Raw genomic sequence first — 16,250 nt, forward strand, 5'->3', positions numbered from 1 at the left:
GAGTGTTCTGGACATCTGCCGAAAAATTGGCGGATCTCAGCCAGGCGTGGCGTCTCACCGCCACCGTCGCAGCCATCGCTCTGCCTAGTGAGTCGGTGGTATCCAGTCCACACCTGATCGAATACTTGGCTGCATCTCGGCCCTCCACAAGGGCTTGGCCGAGTTTGGCCCGTACCTCCAACGGGCACTCTGGCGCACCTCCGCCACCGTCTCCCACAGAGAGTGGGTGTAGCGGCCCAAGAGGCATGCGGTGTTGGAAGACCGCAGTCCCAAACTAAGGGAGGAGAATATCTTTTTACCATAAGTCTCATACCGCTTGGATTCCCTGTCCGGCGGAGCCGTCGGGAATGCGGTCTGGGAATTAGAGGGCTGGATGACCAGACTCTCGGGGGTGGGGTGGGAGGACAGGAAACATGGGTCGGGCGGTGGCGTCTGACCACGTTCCTGTCTACGGGCGAACCCGTAGCGGGCCTGGACCAAGTGCCCAAAAGAACGTCGGTCAAGGCCTCATTAAAGGGCAGCAGAGGCTCAGCCGAGCATGACTGCGGTTTAAGGACCTCTGTGAGGAGGTTAGTCCTCACGGCCGCGACGGGGAGCTCAAGGCCCAAGGCCTTGGCAGCCCTCATCAACACCACACCATAGGTAGCCCCCTCTTTTTACCATAAGTCTCATACCGCTTGGATTCCCTGTCCGGCGGAGCCGTCGGGAATGCGGTCTGGGAATTAGAGGGCTGGATGACCAGACTCTCGGGGGTGGGGTGGGAGGACAGGAAACATGGGTCGGGCGGTGGCGTCTGACCACGTTCCTATCTACGGGCGAACCCGTAGCGGGCCTGGACCAAGTGCCCAAAAGAACGTCGGTCAAGGCCTCATTAAAGGGCAGCAGAGGCTCAGCCGAGCATGACTGCGGTTTAAGGACCTCTGTGAGGAGGTTAGTCCTCACGGCCGCGACGGGGAGCTCAAGGCCCAAGGCCTTGGCAGCCCTCATCAACACCACACCATAGGTAGCCCCCTCCTCCGAAGCCACGGTAGGAGGAGAGACAAAACCAGTGTCTGGAGAGGTGTCCAGGCCACTGGCCTCCCCAAGGTCTCCTGCCCAGTCCTCATGAGACTGACACTCCTTGGTCAGAGGGTCCTCAGACCCCTCCCAATCCTCCTCTTCACCCATCTCCTGAGACTCAGGGTTGTAATTGAATGGGTTCGGTTCGTAGAAGTGGAAATCTCCAAAGGGCGTCGGGTGCGGCGCCCAGCGGCGCCGCTCCGACGTCGGAACCGAAGCAAAGGAGGTATCGGGGACGAGGACGTCGACCGGTGACGATCCAGAGCCCGAGGAAGGGCCAGCGGCGTCCCGCGGCACCGGGCCCGAAGGCGCCGGCAGCGCCGGAGCCGCTGTTCCTTGCGGCGCCGGGCCATAAGGCACCGGCGGTGTCGGGATCGTGGGGCCCTGCGGCGCCAGGACCGAAGGCGCCGGCGGCGTCAGGGCCGAAGCACCTGACGGCGTCGGGGTCGAAGCCCCCGACCCGCTAGGGCCCCTAGACGGGTCCGCTGGGCCCGAAGGCGCCGCGGAACCCGTAGGAGGAGAAAGGGACCTCATGGCCATGAGGAAGCGCTCAATCTCCTCCGGCGTCGCGTCCTGCCCAGGGACCGGAGGGTGTGAGGCGGGACAAGACGCCCGCGACTCCGAAGGAGCCGTGTGGGCGGTGTCACCCGAACCCCCGGCCGCATCGCGCGAGCGTCGGGGGGAGTCAGAAGAGCGATGACGTCTCTTCGACTTCTTGTGCTTCTTACCTGACTACTTCGACCCGGAGGAGTGGTGCCGACTCCCGGAGCTGTGACGGCTCCGTCCCCGCGACCTGTCCCTCGACCTCCCGTGGGACCGGGACCTCACTCGGCGCAGGGCCGACTGCCTGAGTTTGAGCCGCCTGCGGGTCCGCTCCCGCCTGGCTTTCCTCGGGAGGGCCCGACAGTCGGGGCAGGCCTCGTCGTCGTGGTCGACACCTAGACAAGTTAGGCACAGGCGGTGAGGGTCCGTGACCGACATCGTGCGGTCGCACTCCTCACAGTGCTTAAATCCGGGCATCCCTACGGCACCGATCGGAGTCGTTAGACTACGAGAAATTATCAAAAATTGATCCAAAAAGTTAGTCAAAAATTGAATTGGGTAACTGCTCTTTCCAGATCTGCGCTGGCTGGCGCGGAAAAAGAAAAACTGGCATCAGCACGCGAAAGGGGCGTCTAAGTACTCCGACGACGTCATCACGGCGCCCACGACGCCGACGACGGACGCGGAGCCGCAGACGATGCCTACCGACGCGCAAGGGTACTGCTACGCAAAAGTTTCCGGATCCAGTCTGACGCCTGGGGATATTCTAAGGTAAGGAATCTATCACTAACGTGTCTATTTCAGATATATGAATCCAACACTAGGCGGGGATCTATGCACAGATATGAATTCAGCAGCCCACATGCCTCGAACGCAGGCCTTTCAAAAATCACATTACCCGTGAAGACTTAAACAACGAGGGCTGATCGGTCAACCTTGACAAGGCCAAAGGATAACTCTTCACTGTGCCTTAAGAAAACACTTGCTGGGCAAGAAACAGAACAAATAACAGAATGTCAGATAACTTGGCCTGGAGGGGGTCGATCTGGCTCGTGCTGCACTAAGTCACACATTTATCCCAACAATAGGTATACACAGTTTTTATTGAGGAATGCCCGACTGCTAAGATGATATTAATCACCTTAGAAGGTCGAAGTTTTCAGCTGTCGCGTCTCAATCTCTAAGCATGAAGGTTGAGACTGCAAAGGCCCAGGTGCAGGACCCTGCCCTGTTGCTGCAACAGCCGGTCCTCCCGGAGGGTCAGCCTGATCGAAGGACATATGCTTAGGAGTATAGGATACCATACACTCCATACCAAATCTGGAGCCACTAGGACGACAGATTCCGAGATCTCAGGGCAGCAGTGCTATTGGAGGAAAGGCATACAGGAGTTCTGAGTTTCACTTACCAGAGAACCCAGTGGATTGCAGCCACACATGGCGCAGAATGGCAACACTGGTTCCAACAGCCTGTCCGATGAAATTGGTGGTGTTAAAGCTACAACAAATCATGAACTTGGTCGCATCGCAACCATCTTGAATCACCTGAAACTGTATAGAAGTTAGGTCTTCAGGCACACCAGGGAGAACTTGTGCCATAGGGTCCCAAAGGGCGTGGGAATAACAACCCAACAAGCAGCTGGCATTGACCGAATGGAGGGCAAGGCTGTTGGAAGAGAAGATACATTTTCAGAACATTCCCACTTTCTTAGTTTCTCTGTCGGGGTGGGGGTGGATGAAAAAGTACTGGGGTTGGAATGATTTGTGAAGCCAGGTCGCCAGGAGCAGGCGATGACACCATGGTAACCTGATGATTGACTAGCAAGTCTGAACAAGATTTGGCCCAAACAAGGTGTTGGTCAGTGCCTCGTTAAAGGTAGGAGAGTTTCTGAGGATGTCTGCCAGGCTGGATAAAACGCTGATCTTGACCTCTTGGGTAGGAAGCGGTAATCGAGAACTTAGACGGCCCTATTCGTTATCACAGTGTAGTAAGCGGATTCAATTGTGGCTGGCCCTAGAAGGGGGGTGGGCGGGGTGACAGTGCTGTCTCAGGGAGGTATCAATTAAGGCCTCTTGCAAGTCTTTGTATCAATGATCATCTTGATAGGGTTGAGCAAATTCATCACCCAGGTCATAATAATTGTCTGAATCAGTTCTGAAAAGAAAATGCATAGTGTTGGCGGCTCTACGGATGCTGCGGGTGAGGGGGTTATGGGGTTGAGTGGTGCCTCAGCTGGATTCGAACACAGCATTGAACCAGGTTCTGACTAGCTTTGACTCTGCACCGGAAAGAGTGATCAGATCCACTTCAGGTGGCGAGGTCGACATCTGTCGATGTATCTGGGGCTGGCGTGGTCCATGATGGGGGGGGGGGGGGGGGGGTCGGAAGAGGAGCCTGAGGTAAGATGGGCCGAGGAGCCCAGCTGGCGCTGAAGGTGAACCTCTTGGCTCATTGGTGCCTGAGGGCGCACAAGCAGGAGTCATCAGGGATCCAAAGAGTCAAGCTAACCTGGCTGATGAGGGCGATACCCCAAAATTGTCCTAGGATGCTTGTTTATGGTCCAGGGAGGACCTGGCCTGGCGGTTAGGGCTGGACTGTTCCCATGGGGAGCAGGATCAAGACTGATTTGCATATGGCTGGGTACAAACTGGAATGGCATGATGAGCAAACAATGCATTTAGGCCCAGATCTCTGTACTGGGGGTGAATGGATGGCATTGTTAAGCATTCTGTCCAACAATTATTCTTTTTGTATTTGCCACCCAAGTGGGATGGGTATACCCATATGTGGGTTCCATGCTCACTATGCCACTGGAGTTAAGCTAGCCTGGTTGATGAGGAGTGATACCCCGAAACTGGTCCCAGGATGCATGTTTCCGGTTCAGGGAGGACCTGGCCTGGCAGTTTGGGCTGGACTGTTTCCATGGGGAGCAGGGTCAATACTGATTTGCATATAGCTGGGTCCAATGTGGAATGGCATGGTAGGAAATAAACGATGGATTTAGACCCTGATCTCTGTATTGAGGATCAATGAATAACATTGTGTGGCATCCCGTCCATCAATTGTTCTTTTTGCTTCCATCCGCCTTTCGCACATGGAAATAGCTTGAGTAATAATCAGTTCCTATTTTTGAGGCTGACAGCGCCTCTATGGCCTCTTTGGACAAGAGAGTCTGTACTTCCTGCAACAAAATGACCTGGTTCTCCTCTTAAAGCCGCTCTGATGTAGGTGAAAGATACAGTCGGTCAAAAAGGAATGGAAGGGCATAGCCCTTTGAGGACTCATCTGTTGGATGTCATCCTTTGGGTAGATACCACAGGGTAAGAGGCCTGGGATGATCGCTCTCCTTGTTGACCTGTATGTTGTATGCCTGATCCCCATGCTCAAACCCAAAAGGACTGGGTTAACTGTTGCAGGGGCAGACAGCGTATACGCCAGCCCTCTGAAGTAACCTTGACAGGGACAAAAGTGCTGCAAAACTGCCTAGCAGATGTCAAAAGGACCAAGGAACATGCTGTGACTCTGCTTTGATTAAAGTGTGGCAGGCTAGAATCTGCCTTCTCGCCTAACAGGAGAAATCTGCCAAAAGTCATATCTATATTGGACGTCTGGACATCCCCAGAGGAGCCAGTAGATCTCATCCAGGCATGAGAAAGAGCACCACACTAGTGCAGACTACTCAACCCAAGCAATCAGTAAAGCAGCTAGACCTAATTGCACATTTGGCAGCATCTTAAACCTTAAGAATGGGAGCCTGAAAGATCTTCAGGGTCTGCTGACAAGATCTTGCTGACCATGTCCTAGAGGATTTAAATATATTGGTAAAGTATGCAAATGGCATTAACAGATCTCAAGCTATTTCCAGAATTCCTCTATTCTATGTGACTCCCTGTCGGGGGGGGGGGGGTATGGGTGCTGCTGGAAGCTTAAACCACAAGAGTCTCTGTTGTCAGATGTTGAGCCAGAACACCAGGGTCGCATGGTGGCATTCTATGGTACGAGGAAACTGGTCTGTTCACTGAAGAACAAAAAAAAGACTTTGCCCATGTGCCCCTCACTGTATCAATAACAGTTTCATTGAAGGGCAGAAAAAAATCTCTGAACCATCTTGCTCAGACTAACACATCTGCGAGGACATAAGTCTTTACCTGCACAGAAGGGAGTTGTAGGTCCAAAACTTGTACGTAATTTCCTCTGTTGGTGGTCCGGCTGGGGGAACTCAACCTAGTATTGGGGAAGTATCCAGCCCACTTTACTCCCGGAAGTCCATGTAGAGATTGCTGCCTTCATAAGAAGGGGCAGGCCATCCTCATCATCTTCATTGTCAATTCCGAAGAGTGTCTGATTCTGATCTGAATTGGAACATAAAAGTTGGAGAGCACCATAGGACGACTCCGTAGCAGAGGCTGTGTTCTATCTGAATCTGACTGAATGGGGACCTGGTGCATAAAAGTAGATTTATGACACAAACTCAGTTGAAGCAGAGAGAAGTTCGTCTTGAAATCGAAAACCATCTTAAGTATACGGTCCTCGATCAGTGCCTGTGGTATCGGGTCCGGAGTCGAAATCGAAGGGTAAGGTGAGGATTTTGGAGTCTGAATGGAAGTTGGCATCAAAGGCAGTGTGGAACCCGAAGTGGGCTCTAGAGGCACAGAGCGCAACGAGGACAGATCCATCAGTTGTAATGAAATGAAAGGAAAATAACATTTATAAAGTGCTTTAAAACCCAGAGGTGTCTGGGTGCTGACCTTAAAGAGAAAGAACTACCAGATAGAATAGTGGAGGAGCCCAGTTCCTGAATTTATTAAAAACGTGGAGTTTTACATTTTTACTGCCTTTCTTAAAGCAAACAGATAAGTCTTCATTTTAAGATTGAGAGGCATGAAGTTCAACAGCCTGGCTGCGCAGGTCACAAAACTCCTACCACCCCAGTTTGATCTCTTGAATTTAGTCATTTTAGATAATCAGGACCTAGATTGTGCAAAGACCTGAAGGTAATACAGAGTGTCTTGAAGTCAATGCATTCCTTAATAGGAAGCCCTTGAAGCTGTGTCGAGGCTTGTGACACAGATTTATGTTTAGGTATGCCTAAGAGCAGGTGGGCCGCTGTGTTCTGTAAAATCTGTAGCTTCTGTAGATATCGTTTCTGAATGTGAGAGAAAAATACATTACAGTAGTCTAATGTGGAGACAATGAGAGGGGAAACCACATCTTTCTGCAGTTCCTATGGAAAAAAAGGAAGAGCGTTTCTAAGCAGTTTTAATAAGAACTAGCAGCCCGCCCCGGCCTTGCCCGGGGCTGGGCGCAGCATCGCAGCAGGAGAGGCGCAGCAGAGCGGCCACTTCTGCCCACGCTTTGTTTCCCCGACGTCCCGACTTTGTGCTCACTCTCTGTTTATGGCCCACGCCCGTCCCTCGCTGCGCACCCTTTATTACTCACTGTTCATGGCCCCCGCCCGTCCCTCGCTGCGCACCCGCGGCTGCTTGACTTACCTCATCCGCCGCTCTTCCCCGCGCTGCTGTGTTTACCGCTCCACTGCTCCTCCGCTTCTCGCCGCTCCTGACCGTTTGTCCGCTACCTCATCCGCCACTCCTTCCCGCGCTGCCACTGCTCCTCTGCTTCTCGCCGCTCCTTTCCGCTTGTCCTCCGCAGCTCCTCCCCGCGCTCTTGTCCTCCGCTCTTCCTGTTGCTCCTGAACGCCGCTCCTCCCGGCGCTCCCGATGTCATCACGCAGACGTCGCGGCCGGCGCTACTTTCTAGGGACTTCTTTATTTTTATTCGTAAATATTTTAAATAACGTATATTTTTTATTTTTATATCACCTATGTCCTTCTGCTTCCACTGAGGTTTTCATAGATGTCTTGGGTGTTTAGATTGGTGGTGTACTTTTCGAGTTTACCTGGCTCAAAGGACAGACTTCTCTCTTTATAATAGTAGTATAGATAAGGAGCAAGAGGTAATGAAGTTCATCTGGTCATCAAAGGACAATTTACTATCAAAGAAAACCTTGAGGTTTTAAACATTTGTGACCGGGGTGGGGAGAGAGCAAAGTTCCTGAGGCCACCAGCTTGGAGACATAAAGGACCAGTTTCTGCCAAATAACAGGACCTCGGTTTTAGTAGAGTTCAACTTTAAACAGTTTCTGCTTATACATTTGCCAATTTGCAAGATGCATGTAGCCTTTGGGTTACTAGCCATCGACACCACAATTTGGGTGTCATCTGCGTAGAATACCAGTGCAAAGCCGAAAAATGTTATCAAATTCACCAGAGGGGTCATATAAAGGTTAAAAAGGGTAGGACTCAAAGATGATCCTTGTGGGACCCTACATGGCAGAGAGAAAGGAAGTGAACTGAAACAGTTTGTTCTTGTCCAGTAAGAAAGGATTTTAAAAGGGAGAGCGCTTGGTCCCTGATACCTAAGAAGGCAAGATGGTAAATAAGCAAATTACGATTGACAGTGTCAAATACTGCTGACAGGTCTAATAAAATCAATGCAACATTTCCTCCAGCATCAAGAGTATGTCAAAGTTCTTCTAAGGCTGTGATAAGGGCCAGTTCTTTGCTATGATGGCTTCTAAAGCTGAACTGCATTGGATCTAACAGATGGTTTTCGTTAATAGGATGTCAGTTCTAGGTTGACCGCTTTTTCAACAATTTTTGCCAGGAAGGTCAACAATGAAATTGCCCGATAGTTATATGGGTCTGTGGGGTTCAAATTGGGCTTTTTAAGAAGTGGGAGGGTGGATGCTTTTTTCCATTCTTTAGGAAAATAACGAGTGTTGAATATCTTGTTAAAGATTTCCGTAAGAAGTTTAGCCGTAATTTTGGTGCTAACTGTACGATCTTAGGAGGGCAAGGGTCACTGGGGGCACCAGATTTTATTGCCTTAAAAGACCCAGGGCTAGGTTCACCGTAAAAGGAGAAAAAGTGGTCCCCATAGTAGGTAAATCCCTATGTGGGGAGCCAGCAGAAGACGTAAAGTGGGGGGTCTGCTGTGGAATCTAGAAGAGCGTCTCTAGCTGCTGTAAGATCAAGAAAAGCATCTCCATAGGCAAAAATGTATAACTGATCCAATGGAATTGGGTTGTTTGCTGAGGCATCACCAACCACTGAACGGGACGAGTTGGTACTAGATAAGGAGGAAGTGTAAACTACTTTGACCTTATATTGGAAGAAAGTGGCCAGACTATTAAACTGCTGGCTGTCCATATTAGTTTTATTTTCTGGGAGTTTCACCAATTTTTTAATTATCACAAATCCTTCTTATGAGGAATTCTTAGCTGAATCAATTTTATGGGTGAAGTAACAAACTTTTTCCTCATAAATCATTACTTCATAAACTTGGACAGTTTGTTTATAAATGTCTTTTTCTTTAGGATCGTTAATTGGTTCTCCACTTTCTTTTGAGCCTGCAGAACTTCTGTTTTTGACGCCTAAGATTATCAGTGAACCAAGGTTCCATTAGGGTGATTCTGGAGCTGTGATGTACTTTAGAGGGGATCAGCTGGTTAAGAGTGGAGTGAATCCATTGATGGTAATTGCCTGCAGCAGAGTCCAGATCTCCAGGCACCACAGGCAGAATCTGAGTTAAAGCCTTGTTAAATGTGTCGGCATTAAGATTGTGTCAGGGGGGCTGACTCCTGATTGATTTGGAGGTATTGTTTGGATCTCTCATCATCCATTTAAGCTCAAACATCAGCGGAAGGTGGTCAGACCAATCAAATGGAAGAGACAATGCAGATTTGTCTGAATAGATTCCATCCAGTAAATGTCCTGCCGTATGAGTAGGCCCATTAACCAATTGGAACACTAGCCATTAGATTGATATGGTGGGCTGAGCCCTTAACAATCGGATTTCTAGATGGAACTTGAAATCCCCAAGATTCGTAAGGTCTGGAAGGTCAGCTTTTGTTCCAAGTAATTGGCTGGCATTGTTAATGAATGCCGCTTTGGGGCCAGGGGGGAGGTATATCAGCAGTCCATTGAATGAGTGATATTTATAAGGTTCTAAAAAAGAGCGCTTCACAATACTGGACTATGGGGAGCTCCTGAGTTAAATTTTTAAAATGCTCACAATAAATTAGAGCAAGACATCCATCCCTTTTTCCCCTAATCGATCGAGCCTGCAAATCAGGAAACTGGGTGGTAGAGCCAAAATCAGGTCAGGGCCTGAGGTGTCATCAGTTCAGGTTTCCATTATAAACGTCAGATCAAGGGATTGAGAGTCCATAAAATCAGCAAATTTGCAAAGGATCTGGCATTAATTAGAGTACATAGGCAGCTAGTGGTCAGTGCATTTTTTTTCCTTAGCAGCTATAGGTGGGTGAAGTGCCTTGATTTTAAAGTTATTTAGGGTGAGCTTACAGGTAGAACAAGTCAGCGTATCCTCGCTGCTAGAGGGCTTCAAGGGGGAGCCGGAACATGTCTACCCTTGGGGCCCAAAGTAGTGACAGATGGAACTGAAAGAATGCCAAAGATGCGCAACATGTCCATCATAAAGGCCTCAATTTGGTGCAATGTCTAAATTGACCTGGGGAACCTGGGGTGCATCAGGACCAATTGTGGATTCAGCTCCTCAGTGGATCAGGAGGGAGACCGTGTAGCAGGTTTACACACTTGCTACTTTTACAGAGAAAGGGAGTGGGGATTTGGGCCAAGTCCTTCTTGTGTTTTTTCTATCACTTTGATTTGAATTTACCTCAAAACTTCAACCTCGACAAGCAGTGGGAGCGAATCCACTTTCTCGACTTTGAACAACAGCAGGACTTAGTTCTAGGGAATCATTCATCGACCTAGAGCTCTGTTTAGTAGTCTCTGGCTGTTACCTTACCCCCTGTCATTGGTACTAGCATCGAAAATGTTGGTGTTACTACCAATAATGATCTAACCTTTTGCCCGCATGTCTATAAGTTCACATGTACATATTATTCCCTTTTAAAGAGTTTAAGGTAATCTCTTTCTTACCTCCGAGGTGAAGGGCAAAAGTTGGTGATACAGGTAGAGATCTCAATCCGTTTGGATTACAGGAATGAGGTCTTGATTGGTTTATCTAAATGTCTTGTCTGTTGTCGTCAGATTGTGTAACATGCAGCTGCCATATCTGTTGCATCATTTATTTTTGCACACTTCTGTTAAATACCAGTTGGACTTCCTCCACAGGTTAACAGTGAATAAACATCTTTGATAGGACACTTTGCCTAGTGCACAAGGGTCTTGCTAGCACTACCTCAGCGGTAGCTTCAGCACTACAGGCAATCCCACATTCTTCATTCCTATTCTCATAGATCATCACACCAGAACAGGCAAATGCTCTTTCTTGGATATGGCTCCTGTTCCCTGTATGCAAGAGGTAAACGACCCTGCACATGTGAGTGGAAAGTGATCGGTGTGGAGAGTTCATCACATTAAAGACAAACCTACTGGCATTGCCAATGCTTGTTCTCTATGCAAATTAAATTATCACCAGAATCAGCTTCAATAAACAAATCTCCAGTTTTAGGATTCACTTACCATTGTGTGCAGCAACAGCATCATTTCCTTTTTGCTTGTAGCCGAATATTAAATCAATCCATTCATGAAGGTGCTCCGACACGTACTGGCTTTCCAAAGCCTCTCGGTTCTTCTGAAGATAGTCATCCGGATCTGAGGAATTAAAATCAAAAAGATAAGTTTCTCAGTTTTCATCTTTTCACGTCAGTTTATGAGCTAAGCGTAAATCATCTTAAAAACAAATTTGAGATGACCAAGTAGCCGGAAAGAATAAGGAAAGTGACAGAATAAAGCATTTCTGAGCTATCATGAAGGAAAGCTACAATTCTATTAAGACACATAGGCTAGTATTGTATGTTCCTTTCTTTACTGCAAAAACACTGCAGTCAAGTAACGAAACTAACACATCCATACATTGTGCCCTCTTTGCATGTCGCCAGAGTGCAATGGTATTACAGAAGGGGCCTCAGATGCTTGTGCATCCCCTTCTGTAATACAGATAGCGCTGGTGCACATGTTGTGCCAGGGCTATCAGAAGAGGGCGTTCCCAAGAGAATGAGGAAATTAGTGCAATTTTATGGACGTGGGCGCAGAGGGAAACCTGCTTTAGGAGGCGCACGGTCAGTGCATCCCTGAAAGGCGAGCCTCTGGAAGGAAGAAAGGGGTCCCATGCACCCCACAACCATTTGCAGGCGGGTGCAGCGCATTCTTTCCAATACATGCACTCTCCCGGTTTGCAACCTGCACACCTTCAGAAAGGTGCCCCATGGAGCAAACAGAAAAACTGTGCCGTATTCACAATACCTCCCATGTGACTAAAGTGTCCTATCAGTGAGCATCAGTCCTAGAAATCCCATTGTCAGCGCACTTTCCACTGATGGGTTTGTCATGTAGCCCTACGTTGAAAAGCATCATAAAACAACTGTTACAGACTTTTGTCTGTCTGTTTTTGCGCCTTGATGCCCCTTGGGTCAACGTTTTGCGCGTTATAAAACGCCTTTCATTCATTCATTCATTCATTCATTCATTCATTCATTCAACTGCATTACTCCTTTCATTGTTTCCAGAGCATTCATATAATTTACTAAAACTAAATCATCATACCAGGAACATTACTTGTATGTATGTATAAAACACAATTGTAGCTGAATTAGTGGACCCCAGTACAGGATTAAAGCTCTGAATAAATCTAAGTGGGGAGAGGAGATCAGTGAAGTCATGATATAGTGTTTAAAGAAGCGTATTTTCAGCTCTTTGTTACATTTAAGAAGTGTACAGGTGGGCCTGGTTGATACAGTAATGGTTATTGGATGGTGAAGGGCTGTTACCTAGGCCTTCCTTGTACTTCTTCAGTTCAAGTGTGGTGGTGTCTGGGTGCGGTGGCACCCAGAGCCACCACAGATGTTGAGCTCATTAGCCAGATAAGCTGGGGAGGCAGTTGTGATGGATACGTAGGTCATACAGCTGGCCTTGAATGTGATATGGGCGAGCCATGGTAGCCTGTAGAGTTCCATTAGGGTGGTGGTGATGTGGTCATATTTCTTCAGGCCTTTGATGAGGAATGCTGCAGTGTAGGGTTCTTGTAAGGTGTGGTGTCTCGAAGGCCAGTGAGCAGGTAATACAATCATCCACCAATCTATTACCTTCTGACAGGATCCCTTTCATTAGGAGAGAAACCTGGTACCATCCCATCTGTTTTCTTGGCTACATTATCCTTGAGGAGGGGTCAGCGTCAAGAGTGAAAGTGAGTGACTTGACATGGGTCTTTTGAAACCATCCATGTTCATGTTGTTGAGCCAGGTTAGGTCAAATTGTTGCTAGTTCAGTTATTGTGGACAAATGTAGAACTTCAATTCTTGTTGGTTACGTTTTGGGTAGGTGTTGGACATTTTGGTCTAGTGTCAACTGCTTTTATATGTTTTATGTTCCAGGCCTCCAAAGCAAGAAAAGAGAAACTGATATATTTTTTTCTTTCAAACAGGAACAGTGTTTTATTTGTATAATGGACTGATTGTATGGATTTGAGACAAGGGAGGTTCATATATGAAGACTTATTTGTTATTGATGAATCCTACTGACATAATAAACTGATTAAAGATAATTATGTTTTTTCCAACTATTAGTGATCATGTGCATAGCTTACCAATATACGTTTTTGAAGTGTACTGATACACTGTGTATTTACAGATTGATAAAAACAAATTCTAAGATTTAGTGGGTACTCTGGTACCTTTACCCTACACCCTACAGTAGTCCTTGTATAATTTGAACATTACCACAGGACATGATTGAATTCTGGGGACTCTGCAGGTGATTGGAATTTCTGGAGTTTTCTATTTGAATGAGTTAATGTCAATTGGAGAGATAGAAGGAGATCTAGTGGAGGGTATAATGAGTGAATACCATTTAAGATTACGTTTGGGGATGAGGGTGGGATGGTTATCAGGGCAGAAGGTGGCTACGGGCCCAGCAGTTTCAGGAGACATCTGGGGTCATGAGTGCTTTGTTCACAATTTGTAAGGCAGCTGTTGCTGTACTGCAATGTGATCTAAAGCCATACTGGCAGTCTAGTAGGGAATGGTGTGCACTGATGGTGATGTGAACTTAGAGTTACACTACAGGGGCAACAAATGTCTTTCGAAAACCACCAAGTTTTATGTGGGTGGGACAATTCTAACTTTCACTGGCATTTGCTAGTACATTTTACATTCTAGGCAGGACCAGAGTTCAGGATTATGCTACTTCAAAGTTTACCACCAACAAAGCTACGCTGATAACTGGATTGGAATACAACTTTTGAATGCCCAATTACTTGACCAGCTCCATGTATTTCAAACAGATTCCCAACAAAAGAGACCTTAGAAGCTATGGCTACCCTAGGCAGTGCAAAAAACACAGTTGATGGACAGAATGCAGAACAATGTCTTACATTCACCCCAGTACAAAGATCTGGGCCTAAATCCATAGTTTTTTTGCTCTCCACACCACCCTAGGTCAGACACTGGCTATATGCAAATCAGCCTTGACCCTGTGCCTCATGGGAACAGTCCAGCCCGAACTACCAAGCCATGTCTTTCCTAGACCAGAATCAAGCATCCAAGGACCGGTTTCTGGCTATCAGCCTTCTTCAGCCTGGATAGCTTGACTCCAGTGATGTGGAGAGCCTGGGACTCACGTCTGAGCATACCCAGCCCACTCGGGGTCAAAATTGCAAAAAACACAGTTGATGGACAGAATGCAGAACAATGTCTTACATTCACCCCAGTACAAAGATCTGGGCCTAAATCCATCGTTTTTTTGCTCTCCACACCACCCAAGGTCAGACACTGGCTATATGCAAATCAGCCTTGACCCTGTGCCTCATGGGAACAGTCCAGCCCGAACTACCAAGCCATGTCTTTCCTAGACCAGAATCAAGCATCCAAGGACCGGTTTCTGGCTATCAGCCTTCTTCAGCCTGGATAGCTTGATTCCAGTGATGTGGAGAGCCTGGGACTCACGTCTGAGCATACCCAGCCCACTCGGGGTCAAAATTGCAAAAAACACAGTTGATGGACAGAATGCAGAACAATGTCTTACATTCACCCCAGTACAAAGATCTGGGCCTAAATCAGTCGTTTTTTTGCTCTCCACACCACCCTAGGTCAGACACTGGCTATATGCAAATCAGCCTTGACCCTGTGCCTCATGGGAACAGTCCAGCCCGAACTACCAAGCCATGTCTTTCCTAGACCAGAATCAAGCATACCAGGACCGGTTTCTGGCTATCAGCCTTCTTCAGCCTGGATAGCTTGACTCCAGTGATGTGGAGAGCCCGGGACTCACGTCTGAGTATACCCAGCCCACTCGGGGTCAAAATTTCAAAAAACACAGTTGATGGACAGAATGCAGAACAATGTCTTACATTCACCCCAGTACAACGATCTGGGCCTAAATTCATCGTTTTTTTGCTCTCCACACCACCCTAGGTCAGGCAGTGGGCATCAAAACGGAACACATCTACGCCTGTAATATCCAACACACATTTCACACTATACAGATTGTGCTACAGCACGTGGAATACAATTGAGCAAAAGGGTTTCTGTAAGGGCATCAACTACCTTCCTCCTCAAGGTCTAGGTCCCTCGTCACCTGTTCAAACTCCGAAGCAACACATCACAGAGACTTAACTCTTCCCAAAACTATCTCTCCTGAGTAAAAAAACCTTCCAATCAAGTTTTGTGGTTGTGTATCGGAGACACTCCTATAGGCTATGAAACACATCAACATGGACAGCTTGGTAATCTTCTTGCTGGATATGTCTTCATTAACCAACCAATGTTGGGACTATGCTTATCTCCTACAGCTAAATTTCTTTTCAACAGGTTGCACACCACAGGGTGTTCCCCTCTGAGGTTCCTTGCCACATGGTCAAGTCCTTCTGAGATGGCTAATTCATACAAATTAACTCAGGGATGGGTTTCGCCCTAATCAACCAACTGTGATGAAAAAATTACCACATAACCATCTTTGCCCTTGTGAGACTAATGTCCAGCTCTAAAGACCAACTATGCCATCTACTCCTGTGTTCCAGCAGCCTAAGCCATTTTTCATTACCCATGGTACTTTGAAGTAACTGAAAACCAATATATTGTGCCATATTAAACTAGGGTTAAAAAATAACCGCTCGATAAAAAAAATGATCTGCTGGACAAGTCTCCTGAAATCCACCAGGCCATCAAACTCATGAGGCTAGCTATTGGCCCCTCCATCAAGTTAGACACATTAACACACTGAGCTCCCTTGCCCAATCTGCTGGTGTCTAACTTTGAAATGAAATGAAAAAGAAACTTAATAAAGCGCACTGCGGCCAAGCGGCTTCCTGGCGCTGAGACCAAACTAGACTCTAAGGAGGAGACCAAGGGAGTTTAACAGGGGAATGCCTGGGAGAACAGAAATGTTTTCAAAGCTTTACGGAAGTGAGCATAGTTGGGAATAGAACGAATAAAGAGAGGAAGGGTATTCCAGAACCGGGGGGCCAGAACCGAGAAGCGAGTGCCCCCCGTTCTAGATTTACGAAAACGGGGGACATGCAGGAGGGAGAGAGAAGAGGAACGAAGAGTTCGGGTGGGAGTGTAAGGAGTAATCAAAGAACTAATGAAGAGGGGGGCTGAGTGT

General features: G+C 47.7%; 1 protein-coding gene across 1 annotated transcript in view; it reads right to left on the bottom strand.

Moving 5' to 3' along the window:
* The window catches only part of NSMAF (neutral sphingomyelinase activation associated factor), a 606,375-nt gene that overhangs the window by 169,319 nt on the left and 420,806 nt on the right, over window positions 1-16,250 (bottom strand). Inside the window, exon 19 of the mRNA XM_086965781.1 lies at window positions 11,115-11,246. Within this exon, the coding sequence (XP_086821907.1) occupies window positions 11,115-11,246 (132 nt within the window). The remainder of the gene's footprint in view (window positions 1-11,114; window positions 11,247-16,250) is intronic.

Source organism: Lissotriton vulgaris, chromosome 4_1 (genome assembly GCF_964263255.1).
Source record: "Lissotriton vulgaris chromosome 4_1, aLisVul1.2, whole genome shotgun sequence".
Classification (NCBI taxonomy): Eukaryota; Metazoa; Chordata; class Amphibia; order Caudata; family Salamandridae; genus Lissotriton; species Lissotriton vulgaris.